This window comes from Formica exsecta, unplaced genomic scaffold (assembly GCF_003651465.1).
Source record: "Formica exsecta isolate Colony F162 unplaced genomic scaffold, ASM365146v1 scaffold237, whole genome shotgun sequence".
NCBI lineage: Eukaryota > Metazoa > Arthropoda > Insecta > Hymenoptera > Formicidae > Formica > Formica exsecta.
In genome coordinates, this window is record NW_021849649.1 from 200,299 (window position 1) to 213,826 (window position 13,528).

At 38.5% G+C, this 13,528-nt stretch overlaps 2 protein-coding genes and 1 long non-coding RNA gene across 6 annotated transcripts; 2 read left to right on the plus strand and 1 right to left on the minus strand.

Annotated features, from left to right (window-relative positions):
* Positions 1-185: 185 nt before the first annotated feature.
* On the plus strand, positions 186-1,489 carry LOC115235992 (28S ribosomal protein S7, mitochondrial). 2 transcript variants are annotated; one of them, XM_029808172.1, is made up of 5 exons: positions 186-364; positions 506-688; positions 767-1,001; positions 1,077-1,214; positions 1,300-1,489. In XM_029808172.1, the coding sequence occupies exons 1-5, from the start codon at positions 300-302 to the stop codon at positions 1,378-1,380; spliced, it is 702 nt and encodes a 233-aa protein (XP_029664032.1). In that variant the 5' UTR covers positions 186-299; the 3' UTR covers positions 1,381-1,489. The 2 variants fall into 2 exon arrangements, with proteins under 2 accessions (XP_029664032.1, XP_029664033.1); XM_029808173.1 differs by having other exon boundaries at positions 206-371.
* On the minus strand, positions 1,395-2,391 carry LOC115235993 (transmembrane protein 186). Of its 2 annotated transcripts, XM_029808174.1 has the most exons (3): positions 2,265-2,391; positions 1,868-2,206; positions 1,395-1,790 (listed from the first exon to the last, which is right to left on the minus strand). In XM_029808174.1, exons 2-3 carry the CDS (start codon positions 2,181-2,183, stop codon positions 1,486-1,488), a joined length of 621 nt encoding a protein of 206 aa, XP_029664034.1. In that variant the 5' UTR covers positions 2,184-2,206; positions 2,265-2,391; the 3' UTR covers positions 1,395-1,485. The 2 variants fall into 2 exon arrangements, with proteins under 2 accessions (XP_029664034.1, XP_029664035.1); XM_029808175.1 differs by lacking the exon at positions 2,265-2,391 and having other exon boundaries at positions 1,868-2,258.
* On the plus strand, positions 2,119-13,476 carry LOC115235994. Of its 2 annotated transcripts, XR_003884117.1 has the most exons (4): positions 2,119-2,206; positions 2,267-3,331; positions 3,981-4,137; positions 13,406-13,476. It is a non-coding gene; the product is annotated as an uncharacterized LOC115235994 (long non-coding RNA). The 2 variants fall into 2 exon arrangements; XR_003884116.1 differs by lacking the exon at positions 13,406-13,476 and having other exon boundaries at positions 3,981-4,813.
* The last annotated feature ends 52 nt before the right edge of the window (positions 13,477-13,528 follow it).

Genomic DNA, 13,528 nt, shown 5'->3' on the forward strand with positions numbered 1-13,528 from the left:
AAGGCTAATGGCAGATTTTCATGAAAATCTACTTGTCAAGTAGAGCTCATGATTGACCAATCAAAATTTGCCCCCTTTATTCTCATTGGTCAATCAATCGCTACTGTACTCCAACTTTAAATTTTTGAACGCAACCCTGACGTAATATATCTAGTGACTTGTCTTGTAACAGCGCTCTCATCCTCTCATTCGCATAATTGAAAACACCACGATATTAAGGTTAGGTTCCAAAATGGTGTAAAATTTCCTCTCTAAGGAAAATTTCACTCAATGGCAGTTTTGGAATATAACCTAAGAAAATGGCTAATTTACGTTTATCTATCGCATCGATTACAAATTTATTAAATAATCATGGATTCAAGAGGTACAATGTGAGAGATTTGTATAAGGAATTATCATTAAAACTGCAACATCTTTTCCTAACAGTTTTTTTTGTTATAAGTTTCATAATTGCTACCGTATACAAATACATTTGATGAATGTACAAGAGTCTCACTCGTTTCAGGTGCAATCTTACAAGTTTTAAAAGGGAATACAGTGTCTTTCCTCAACATTACATTAAACCGATATATAGAAAAGAGGAGCAAGAAGTTCTTCAAAGCGAGGAGGCGATGAAGATCGCTCATCAACAAGTGAAACCAGCATTTGTCACTGACACCTGTTCAGAGTTTTACGATGCTAGAGTGTTGTAAGAAACTGTTTCAATTTATTCTATTGACAATTTTTTTTACATCTCTTTGACAATTTATTTCTCGATTATATTTAGGAAATTTATGAACATTATTATGAGACATGGAAATAGGAAATTAGCAAGAACATTGTTGACCAAAACTTTTGAAGGAGTCAAAAGGAGACAATTGCAGCGCTATCACAAGGCGAAAACAGATGAGGAGAAAGATAATATCGAACTGGATCCATTTGTGGTTTTTCATCAAGCTGTTGATAATTGTACACCTATTTTACATTTAATAGGCTGTAAGAAAGGAGGGATCACATATCAGGTAACAACGTATTACAAAGTTATTCATTTATCAGATTAATCGATACAATGTGATTCAAATCAATTTTTTTTTCAGGTTCCTTCTCCAGTTTCACCTATACAGGCGCAGCATAAATCCATGAATTGGTTGATTGAAGCAGCAAACGAAAAAGAGGACGATCAGAGATTTTACGATACATTAGCTAAAGAATTAGTATTGGCATCTCAGAATCAGGTTTGTAAATTTGATCGACTTGGTATATAAATTAATCTCTACATCATTTATAAGATATATATTGCAATGGTGCGTATTGTTCCAGGGTCGTGCAGTTAAATGGAAGGAAGAGTTACACAAAAAATGCCAGGCCAATCGGGCTTATGCACACTTTAGGTGGCTATAGGTAAAAAACATAGGTTCTGTTTAAAAAAAATATATAATTTTAAAGTATACAATTAATGTGATTCTTTCTACAATATATTTATACATATACACATATGTAGAAAACTTAATCCGTTCCTAGAGTACATTTAAAATTGTCCGTATCGATTATTCGTCCCAGTTTCGTATTTATCTTTAATCTTTGCTTTTGCGAGAAGAACATTACTTTTCTATACAGATAATCAGTGATACTGATCGGATTATCCGATATAGGAATAATTTCATCGATAGCAATCTCCATGTCTATTCTTTTCCCCCAGTAGTCTGTGTAAGATAATATTATTTTTTGCTTATCTAACTTCATATATACATATCCTATGAGATTGTTGCATAAAATTCCAAGACTATGCAACCATATTGTTGTTATAACACCTGTGGACAAAGTTAGAGAGCATTCAATTAACCGGCAACGGATTATGTTCTTAAAAAAGTAATTTATAGAATCTTACTACTTGCTATCGCTGAAGTGGTTGTGTCAAGCGACACAATATCGGTCAAGTAAAGTCCAACCATCACAGGCACGACCGTTGCAGTGAATATAGTGATTCGATGTTTTACGATATTTATGACACTAGCATGTTTGATATAAGGAAAGCTATAGATTACTTTGTAATCGGGAAACCTTGTCGAGATTACTGTTTCCGTCTCCCGTTTTTCCTCGTTTTTATTCACAACATGACACAGTCTGTTGATCTGATGTCTAACATTATTCGAAGTGCGATATAAAGATCGCTCGCAAATGTTTGTCAAAAGTCGGAAATACATGTGTGAGAGAGAGAGAGAGAGAGGTTATATTATAACAATAAACTACACCCCGAGAACTGTGATCACACCAGCAATGAGGTTAGGTTATATTATAATAATAAACTACACCCCGAGAACTGTGATCACACCAGCAATGAGGTTATAGTAAACAAGTAAACATGAAACGCAGACGAGACTTACTATATATTATATAAGAACGACCGTGCAAAAGATATATTCTTTTTAGAGTTTTATATTGCATTTGTTACACTCAAAATGAAATATACAAATAATATCGAAAGAAAAGGGGCGTAAATTATAAGAAAGTGTAAAGATTAGAGGAACACATTATTTACAGCGCGAGCTGTCATCGTAAAGATCGGTAAATGTTTAGAACAACCCGCTCTACTTAGATTTTGATAAAAATACATTTTCGAGGGAAGGTACAGTAACAGAATTGTACAAATATAAGAATTGTAATATAAAATCCGCTTGTCTTCCTTCTGAAATTTGGATAAATCTATGTCATTCTAAACGCAGAAAAAGTAAAACTATGAAACAATTTGTTTCATCGACTGATTCTCTTCATTTTTCTTGTAAGAAATCGGGAATAGGAAATTAATTTTGCACTCCCAACTCTCAATTTCAAATAATGCGCCACGCGAGACCACGAGAGCGGTCACAATTACTGCGCATGCGCGCGACAATTCTTCGGATTGGCATCACTGATTAGTATGTCCCGAAGTCCCGAGTCCCGATCGCTCGTCCGTTAGCCATGTTTTACGATCAGATACGTAACGAGCTTATCGTACGAAAATGAGTGCCGCGGGCGAGAGAGTCGATCTGTCGTGGTTGTCGTGCGATCGGCCTCGACGACGGTGAAGAGGCCCCGTTGCTACGGCAAGACGCGGAGTGGCATGTGTTCGCTTCCTCGGCAGGACATCGCGCGCGTGTGCTACGGCCGGTGATCGTGCTCGGAGGCGGTGTGCGGTGATATCTCTCTTTCTCTCTCCCTCTATCTCGGAAAGGCTCTCTTGCAAGAGAGCCGAGAGCCTCACGCTCAGCGACGCGCGTCGGAGTCTGTGCGTGACAGACCCGCTCTGACCCAATGGAGGAGCCGCGTCCTCTCACCGTCTTGTTGGCTTTGTTGTTGACAGCGCTCGCACGAGGTAAGTTCCTCTCGAGAGAGGATTCTATATTCCTATTTTCCCTGCGATCTTAACCACCGTTACTATCTATCCACCGTCATTCAATCTCGTGAGATTCAAACGATAGAATTTCACGAATACAGACTCGCCGCTTGCCTGAAAATGCATTCGTTCATTGTCTGGGCATCGTTCGCGATACTCTGGCCTATCTCGGGCCCTTTAAGGGAGATTTCCGCGCGAATGCATCCGCGTCGCTGGACCCCGTCGTCCGTCGCGAGTCGTGAGAACGCGATCGACCTGTCAACGAGCGTGCGACGCGATACTGACAATTCGCGGAAGCAAAACGTCATAGCTGTTGAAACAATAAATAGAATAGAATCAATAATTATTTAAATATAGGTCTTGGAAGTTTTTAATAACACCATCTTGCACTTTGTATATTCAAATTAAAATAGGCGCATTTTGTGGAAAAAAAAAAAAAAAAGAGGAAAGAGAAACAAAGTATGCAAAGAGCGTAATTAACACGCGAACGAACGTAAAGTTCAAATTTGTTTGCCAATTATCATTCTTTTTAATCATAAAAGAATAGTTTTGTAAGTTTCAGTTTTCGTATTTAATTTCTCTTTGTTGCTTATATTACTCTTTCATGTGCATACTGACTTTCTTTTAGATGCAATTGAGACGAAACGAACTCATTGATCGAGACGGAAAATACAATTGCCGAGTCCCGTCCAATTTAATCGGGATAGCGAAATGAGACGAGAGTTGATGACATTTCCATTCAACGAGATTCGACACTGAATAAATATCAAGTAGAGTGTATACGTGTGTGTATTAAAACTTAATTTTTTTTTACGCCGAGTTTTTTTCGAATCGATTTCGAGTCGCTTTTTATAACGTTTTAAATATCCGCAAGAATGCATATTCTGTTCATTTAGATTGCCTATAAAATAATTCAAATTTATCCTGTAAAGATTATTCTTCTTTATCTTCATCTGAGACCTGCGATCATTCTTACTCGTCGTTTTTTTTTAATCCCGTCTTGCTTGCAAAAATTACATAATATTTCGCACTCGCAAAGTCAGACGTTCGTATAATTACATGTCGACATGTGACACCGCTAATGTAAGCAGTGCCGGTAATGTAATCATCTCTAGAAATCGAGTATTGTACATCATTGCCAGATCATATCTCGAGGAGCATTTCCGAGAATTAAATTTCGAGTATTGTTAGAAAAGCGATCTACACTCGCTTTTATCTATTTGTGCGTGTGTGGGTATCATCTGCGCAAATTTGCATAATCCGGTCGTTTGTGTGTACGAAGGAAGTCGAGTTGAGAGACCCTGCGCATCGGGTGACTATTATTGATGCAGGGAGAAAAAGAGGAGAAAGAGGGGGAAGGAGGGCGGCCGGCGAGAGAGAAGATTACGCCGACGAGAGCACGGGGGTGACTTCTTTTGGAATGTATTTTCCATTGCGATTCGAATTGCGGGGGAATCAACCTGCTGAATCAATTTTTACATTTTGCAGTAATTATAAAGTTAAATTGAGTAAGACAAAATTAAATAAATTTTGGAGCGCGAATATTACTATATTTCCATTTTCAAGGACGAACTCTCTCTCTCTCTCTCTGGGACGAATCAGCTGTCAAAAATTATTAATTTTCAAGTTCATGAATCTCGAAATGTATTAGATTTATCAATTTTTGTGACGTATCTGATCCTTTTTTAATGTACTTTTATTTTTGTCTACAATGTATGTAGATGGAAAATCAAACTTAATTTATGTAGCATAATTAATCATGCGAGATCTCGTTTATCATCACTAAATCTATATAGATCGCTAGATTAGAAAATAATATTTTTACCAAGTCTTCGTATATATATTATATATATTATATTATCGTATAATATATTTACACGTTTTCTCCATTTTTTAATTTTATTTTACCAAATTAATTCAATTTACCGCATAATCTTGCATTGCATTCGGAATGAGCGGGATCAGTGATCTCACGGGACTAATTAAGACTCGATTAATCCAACAAAGCGATCCTGCGCAGTGTGCACGTCCTTCAATATATCGCATCGTCGTGTTTATACTACACTGGATTTTAATATATAATACACTAGCGGGAGCAATACAGTGTGCCTTTCGCGATGGCGATATAAATTGACGTTGTCGGAACGAAGACGATGGGGTCTTTATCGTTGCGAGTTCGCGCCTGGTTCGGTCGTCCCGTGTTAAGGATTCATCGAGGAGATTTTACGGCTGCGGCGGCGGCGATGGAGAACAGAGCGGAACATTCCGGCTTATATACGGGCCGAAAACCGCGCGGTTTTATCGCGCTCGTGAATCGTGCGCAGTAAACATCCAAACTCTTGACCGTTTCTCCGCGATGCCTATCTCTCCACGGATATATACCGGTCTCCTTCGCACACGGGTGTCGGATCTACCTACGAAATCCACCGAATCGGTTCTCGCTACGTAATTTTGCATCACCGCCGCTCGTCGTTATTTTCAATCTAAAACGCACACATCACTATCAAGGTGATATATTTCGAACCGCTAAAGTAAACCTGATAAAGAGATTTATATAGCGCGATTATTATTTTTCTTGTATACGTTCGCGAGATCAAATAGTCTATCGAATGGCAGGGTGTATTAGCTGGAATTTTGAACAAAAATATCTGCAAAATCAGGACATTTTTTTTTTTTTACAAAATTTGAGTAGAGGGAGATACCCTGTAAAATAAACGGTTCACAGTCTTATTTGCAAGCCAGATGCGTTCTATGACTATTACCCGACGAATCACTAAAACAACGACGATTTAAGAATTAGCTATGTAAAAAACAATGACCGGGTGTCGCTTTCAGAAATGCTTGGAAATTCGCTTACGACAAAGCACCGGACGAATCGCGTGTGCGTTGCTCGCGTTTGGAAATTCGACGCGGAAACACACATTCCGGTTGAACGGGGAACGCTTTTTCGAAGATATTTCCTTACGTCTGTTCGCTATGTTCGATTTTCCGCACGCGTTCGGGATTGTTTCGCTCGTTCGATTGCGGTGGTAAGTATCGGTGAAAGCCGCGCATTTCGCGAATTATTCCGCTCGGAACTGCATGCTTGCGGTCGCCGCGTTAAATGTTGAATTATACGCGATACTTGTAATATGTGTTGCCGTTTTTGCTCGTGTCCTCGTATTCTATCCATTACGAGCTTCTTTATTGCCAGTTTCTTGCGGAATGGTATATTTTAGAGACGACACGCAAGACGTTTGTAAAATAATTTGTGAAACCGTTATTCTACATCAAATATTTTTATTAAATTTTGGTATATAATTTTTTGCATGTTAATATTATCCATTTTGTTATTAATCTTTCAAAATTATCCGGCTCCTCGTGTCAAAACCAATTATTATTTTCTCTCAACGCTTGTTTAAAATATCGAAATATTATTCTTCACATTGTTTAACGCCATTCTGTTTCATTGGTGCTCGTATTGCCCAGCGTAAAGACCCTTTTCCGGTTGATCGAGTTGGTGAAATTTCCAACAATGAGAGAGAGAGAGAGAGAGAGAGGGGTTCTCTCGGCAGACTGCTCGTTGTTCAAATAAACCTGTTATCCCCGCCGTGCGAGAACTTGTCCTGCCGACGTGTAGCATACCGCGGAATAATTATGAGAACTGTACAAATAGAACATCATAAACTAAATGGTACACAATAGTGCCAATGCCTGATCCCTTTTTATGCTCGTCCTTTCTGTCGGATCTATATATAAAGATCCCGCACTATAGGGTTACGATTCTACCTGTGCGCCTAACGACTGTGTGCTTGCGAAGCAAAAGTCTTTTCTCCATTGCGTCTCTCTATTTCTCTCTCAGTTTATCCGAAATAAATAATTGTAGACGAGTCTTTGTCGCGATAAATAAATTTTATCGTGAATCAAACATTTTTACGTTTCGAACAAAAATGTAACATTCGAATGTTGTAAAAAAAAAAAAAATTAAATTCTTTTAAACCATAGTCTACGAATTAGTCCATATATGGGACACACGTCCGTGTAGTAGACGCGTGTACCGCACGCGTGCGATGTCGTAACGACAACGGCTCGCCCCGACGCCCACGCACAAACCGGCGGCGGCGCGCGCCGGTCCAGAATCTCGCGCGTGTATTTACGCACGCGAAACCGCGCTAGCTTTAGCCCCTTGACGCATTGCGCGTTTCAGGGATGGATTTGCGAAATATCTCTTTTACGGTTAACGTTATATAATTATGTTGCGAGTTGTATTATTATTACTATTATTATATCGATCATTATATAAAATCTAAACTTGTTGAGAAAACAGTTTATGCAATCCGGAAGATAGTAATCTGTAAATTTATATTTAATCTTACGTTACGTACACTCGATCTATCGCTTTCCATAAAACTCGGCAACTCGTAAACTTTATTGCGGATTTCCTCGAAGAATGCGATGACTCTTTTGCGGAGAATACATCTTCGTATATACACCTTTGGAATACACTATTAGCGTTTACAAGTGAAGCAGGTTTGATAACTCCGAGAGCGATTAAGCCCAATTTGCCATGAACATATGTTTGATCGAAAATGGGTTTTGAATCTAATTAATATAAATAATATAAAGTACATCTCGTTTGACGCTATTTTGACTTTAAAGCACAAGATTCTTTGCTTTGTTCAATCAATCAAACGCTTACTCGATGTATTTCATTGATTAATCTAATAATCCAAATACCCTTAGTAATCCAAGACAGAGTTTATGACGTCATTAATCGCTCTCAGAACGGTCAAAGTTGCTTCACTCGAAAACGTTATATGAACCGTCCACGGGAACTTCCGTGAAGCACTCCCTTGGACGTAAAGTAACGTTTAAAACCGGAACTAACAGATGCGAAAAGAGATACGTTTTGTCGAATACTCGTTTATCGATCGCAAGAACGGTCCGATCGGGGAACGTTTGTCCGTCTTCTTCGGGATCTGTGGGGGGGGGGAGGGAGGGGGGAGGTCTGTGTTGTTAGGTGAACAATAGATTTTTGCGTCGCGAAGGGGACATCCCTCCGTCATCCTCGCGTATTTATCAATATTTACGAGACACCCTATAGACGCCTGGCTCGCGCGCGTCGCGTACCTTGCCTTCCTTCACGGTCTGTTCGTCACATGTCGAGTACTTTTACCGCACTTTTTCAACATTCTCTTCCTTTGCACGGCGCCCGTCGTCTCGCGTACATATTAATCCTCGTCGCGAAAAAATCTCAGAGATTTATCGTTCCGTAAAAAATCGCAAATACGTGCGCGAATACGTAACGGAGGCGCGAGGGAAACTCGAATTCCTGTGTACGAACCTATCGATATCTTTTCTTTTTCCGTCTTCCTTTAATCCGTTATCTTGCTTTGATTGTGTAAATACGTATTTACATTAGAGATTATTTTATAATTAGTTAAATAGTTTACTTTTTCGATATTATTTGCTTTTTTATAGCCAATTATCAAAGATGTTTATATAACATTTTTTTTTTTTTTTTGATGAAATACGTATATCTCCTTTTATATTTTTCTAATGTTAAATTTATTCGTTGCGTAAGAAGGAGATAATACTATCTGTACGTGTCGAAAAGAAAACTCGTCTAGGGAAAATGTGCGGAGACGTGAAAAGTCACGGCTATTCTATCTTGCTGATATCTCGCTACCAAGCCGACCGTGTCAACTACGCGCAACGAGATGCTATTTTTTCGACGATCAAGCGGAAATAAACATTTAAAGTTGATAACGAATCTTGTCAAGCGCGAAACCATCCGATACGTATAGGCTCGTCTGCGATAAGCGGAGCTTCCACCTATATTATTTCACGATTGCGCGTTATGGAAATTGATATAAAATATGTTACTCGCGTGATTGCTCGTTATCGACCAATCGGATGATGACCGGATTTTAACGGTAATCGAAAAGACGGGAGATGAAAATGATCGAGTATTGCAATTTTATGAAAAAAGTGCCATTTTTTTTTTTTTTGTAAAAGCAACGTACATCTTTGTCGCCATTAATTTTTTTCTTTATATTTTGTTACACGTTATATCGACAACTTTAAACTCGTAGTTTATGATCGCGTGGTACACGTGGTGTTTGCACCGCACACCCGGTGCAAAGTGCCAGTGGTCGCATGCGATAGATTTTATACTCTCGTATATACGATAACACACAGACTCTGTAATAGTTCTCCCGGTCTCTCTATTTCGGTATCCCATGCGGTAGGTTCTCGCTTGTACTCGTAAATCAAACGCGGTACAACGTGCCGAATGGTTTATTTTTCTTTCGAGCGCGGGATGCAAGCGTCGCGGCGCCGAATACCTTTCTTCTCTTTTCTTCCTCTTTCTCTCTTCCTTTCCCATCTTCTCTCTTTCTTTTCTCGTTCTGGGAAAAGCCGTCAGCATCTTGACGAAGTGCAAGTCGCAAGGAACGATAGAGGTAGAGTCCATGAACTTGGAAAGTGCACGGGGGTCGTGAGAGAGTGAAATGGAATGCATGGAATACAGAATACAAAAGAATAGAATGTACATTTTATTTACCAAGACTATACAGAAAGATTTTTTTTTTTAATATATAAATTAAAATGTAAATAAGGTAACGATATTACAATTTTAAGGAATCTTAAGGAACGGACGCGTCTTGGCCTATGTTGTGATTGCTCCTTATATTCTTGTTACAATATTTCTGTGTTAGAAAATTACTATATGTTCGAAATTTATTTCTTAAACCGGTAAACGTTTTTAATTTATTTTGCATATATATATATATAAACGGAAGTCACATATGCAAATGTGCCGCGAATGACACAGACAAATGCAGTAATATTAACTTCATTTAATTGAGCAAAATAATATTGAATTGAAAAAACAGATTATAAAATAGCGGTTTTTTTTTAACCAATAGAATAACGTAAATTGATAAAATTCAGAAAAAGAGAGAAAAGTCAGAAGAAAAAAATGTATCTTTAGACAACAATGTGCTACATTGCAACCATCAAATTTATCATTGGATTATTGCATTGTCACAGTCACCTCGCTACCACAATTACCTCCGTTAATCTTTTATCTGGTAAGAGAGGTAGCTAATGATAGATGACGGGATTTGATTAGTATTGGCAATGCAATTTCTAATTTTCCTTTCTAATGAGTATTATTGCTGCTGCCGCTTCCACGGCAAAGAATCTTTATATCCACATGAAAATCTATTTATTTCATATAAAATAAAATAAAGTTACATGTATTTTACACATGATTTTATATACATCCATTTATAATAGTGTATGCGTGTTTGTAATTATTCAATTCTTTGGGTCATTTATCTTAACATTTTATAGTACTTAATCGCGTCTTTATGCTCGCTGGAACGCGATTAGTGCTACTGCGATATAAACAATTGGAACAATAATTGAGGACAAAAGTATGGCACGTCGATGAAACATGCGTTGAAAATTTGATTTTTCCGCTAATTTCCTTGTCGACACGATGGAAATTGCGTTTATAGCGCGGATCGGACCATCGTCGATCTACCAGAGATCATCGTTCCCCCTTACCCTCTCTTCACGCTCGTGCTCTCGCGCGCTCGAAGGTGACAGACCACCGTGAGCGTGAAACTGTAACCCAATAACCGTCGTCAGTGACTCTCAATCGTTAGAATCTCATAGTGCTCCATTCTCGATGCTGCGGTTATGGGAAAATGTTCGCCAATTGGGAGCTATAATCCGATAACTCTCGTCATTGGTGGCTTTTGATGGAGAATTAAGTGCGTGGCGGAATTTTGTTCATAATACAATAGAATTCGATTATACAGTTATAGTAGAAAAAAAAAAAAAAACATTTTTTAGACTTGATAATTGTGTGAATTATAAAAATAAATGTTACTTTTACGCGCTCCCGATCAACACGTTAAATAAAAATTCTTCGAAATCATACCGAAATTATCTCGCAGGCTTGGCTCTCAATTTTCTGGAAAGTGTGCCCCGCTTAATCGATGTTAGCATCGATAATCGACGCTACACTAATCGGAGATTGTTATCGATTACTCGATCTCGTAATTACGTACCGTTATAATCGGTAATTCGACTCATTATTTCCATTTGAACGTGTTTACCGAGCTTTCCTCTCCCATTTTTCTTAAAATAATAATTCATTATCTTAAAATTATCATTTCTCCAGCATTCGTTAGATGAGAATAACGGTTTCAATATTCGATTGATCGACCAAAGTGCCCATTAGTGCCCGATAAAGAAGTAGTACAACGGCTCTGTTTAATCGATATATTTGCAGAATCGAGACCATCTAATCAGAAATTTCGCGGATAACGCGGATAAAATGGAATTTCTCACGCTATTCCCCGAGATTGCAACGAGAAGAAACTCTAACGCCATTTCAAACGCTTAACCTCGACCTTGAGTCTACTGAATTACAGATAAAAATGATGATGCATCTGCATTCCGTTTCTCGATGACGTCGGCACCGCTCATAGAAATATTCTCAGAGCGTGGAGCATTCTCCGGACGCAATACGATTTTATACATCATCTAAATATTAAAATATATGCGCGGGAAAGCGTCGAATCTTAACGCAAGATGTTGCTGAGAAAGAAAGAAAAAGCAACGCTTAGAGAAGTTTTCTTTCGAAGAAGCCGAGACCTAATACTTGAATGTTTTTGTAAAGACCAAAGATTACGAGTGCCTTTCAGCGTTCCGCGATTAATGCAGAATGTCGGAATAATGTCGTACATGTATTACGCGTATAGAAAAATCCACATGATAGATGGTTGCCGATAGAATTCCAGTTTGTTACGCAGCGTTTGAGGCGATTTAGAGAAGCACGGTATATAATAAATAAAATCTTTGTGTTCTCTCTTTTCTCTAGAGCTCCTTTTTAGATTGTAATAAAAAATAAAATTGCATTCTGCTCTTTTTATGTAAATATTTCCGAGTAGGAGACATTTCAGATTTGTTTTTCAATTTTATTAAAATTTAAATCTCTTAATGTTTGTTACACAAAAGTCTTGGCTGTATTATATTATAATCTATTAAGAAAAAATAAAAAGGAAATCAATTCTCATATATAATCATGTATTATATTTAGAAAATAATTTAGTAATAATAAGTAATTGTAAATATTTATTATATATATACAGAGAGTATGTCTTGTCTCAAACTTATCAAACTATCATATATGGATTTTCTGACCAATATGAAAAATCGATACGTACAATAATAAAATATCACGATGATATACACTACATTTGCACAATCATTATTATTCAGATATCTTCTTTTAAAAGCCAGTATTGTATTGCCGAAAAGTATCGAAAATACTATTGTCGCAGCCTCCCAGACAGCAAGAAATCGTCTCTGAACGATCTCTCGCCTCGTCGTCCATAAAAATGTCCCGCAAACGAACATTTTTTTTTTTTCTTTCTCCTCATTTCTCTTTGTCTCTCTTTTTCCATCGCGGTCGAATCGCGTACGCGACATTAAATCGTCTCGTATCACGATAGTGCGATCGCGCTAAGGGACACACGGAGAAGAGAGAACAGAAACAAAAAGAGAAAATTCAGGCATTTGGGCGTCTCGCCAAGCAGGCAAGCAAGCTGGGGCGCCCCTATGTAAGGGGTGGACGACCCTTTGTTCGGATCGCCTCTTTCTCTTCCTCCGCAGCCGATTTTCTCTTCTATTCACTCGATGAGTCCGGCTCTTTCTCCTCCGCCCCTTTTAACATCTACACCCCCCAACTAACGCGCGTTGTGCACGAATGGGTCACGAAAGGCACTATGGGGCCGAAATTTGATATTGCAATAACGCGCTGCTTCTAACCGGTGTATCGGGTGTGATCGTTAAACATCCCCTTCGTAAACAGACTAGGAAGCCCCTATCGTCACGATTCTTATCCGGAAGCGTGCGATCGCTTCTACTTGACAAATTGAATTCGGGCATTATAGAGGGATAGCAGAGATTCTCGTCCTACGATTCGTTTTATTGGAGAGACTATTGTTTCTTTCGTCATTATTTTTTCTCCTTTCTCTGTTTCACTGTTTGCAGTCAGCGCAGGAGGTTTGGACTTCACTATCGAGCCGCAGGATGTGGTGGTGGAACAGGGTGGTCCCGCGAGGCTGGACTGCGTGGCGAGGAGCGCCTTTGGAACACCGAATATACATTGGCGCA

Excerpts from the sequence above, each read along its gene's own strand:
- LOC115235993 (XM_029808174.1), bottom strand. The coding sequence starts at position 2,183 with ATGTATTTCCGACTTTTGACAAACATTTGCGAGCGATCTTTATATCGC. Across the intron at positions 1,791-1,867 it reads CACTTCAGCGATAGCAAGTA|GTGTTATAACAACAATATGG; the intron begins GTAAGATTCTAT and ends CTTTGTCCACAG.
- LOC115235992 (XM_029808172.1), top strand. The coding sequence starts at position 300 with ATGGCTAATTTACGTTTATCTATCGCATCGATTACAAATTTATTAAAT. Across the intron at positions 1,002-1,076 it reads AAGGAGGGATCACATATCAG|GTTCCTTCTCCAGTTTCACC; the intron begins GTAACAACGTAT and ends TTTTTTTTTCAG. Across the intron at positions 1,215-1,299 it reads TATTGGCATCTCAGAATCAG|GGTCGTGCAGTTAAATGGAA; the intron begins GTTTGTAAATTT and ends GTATTGTTCCAG.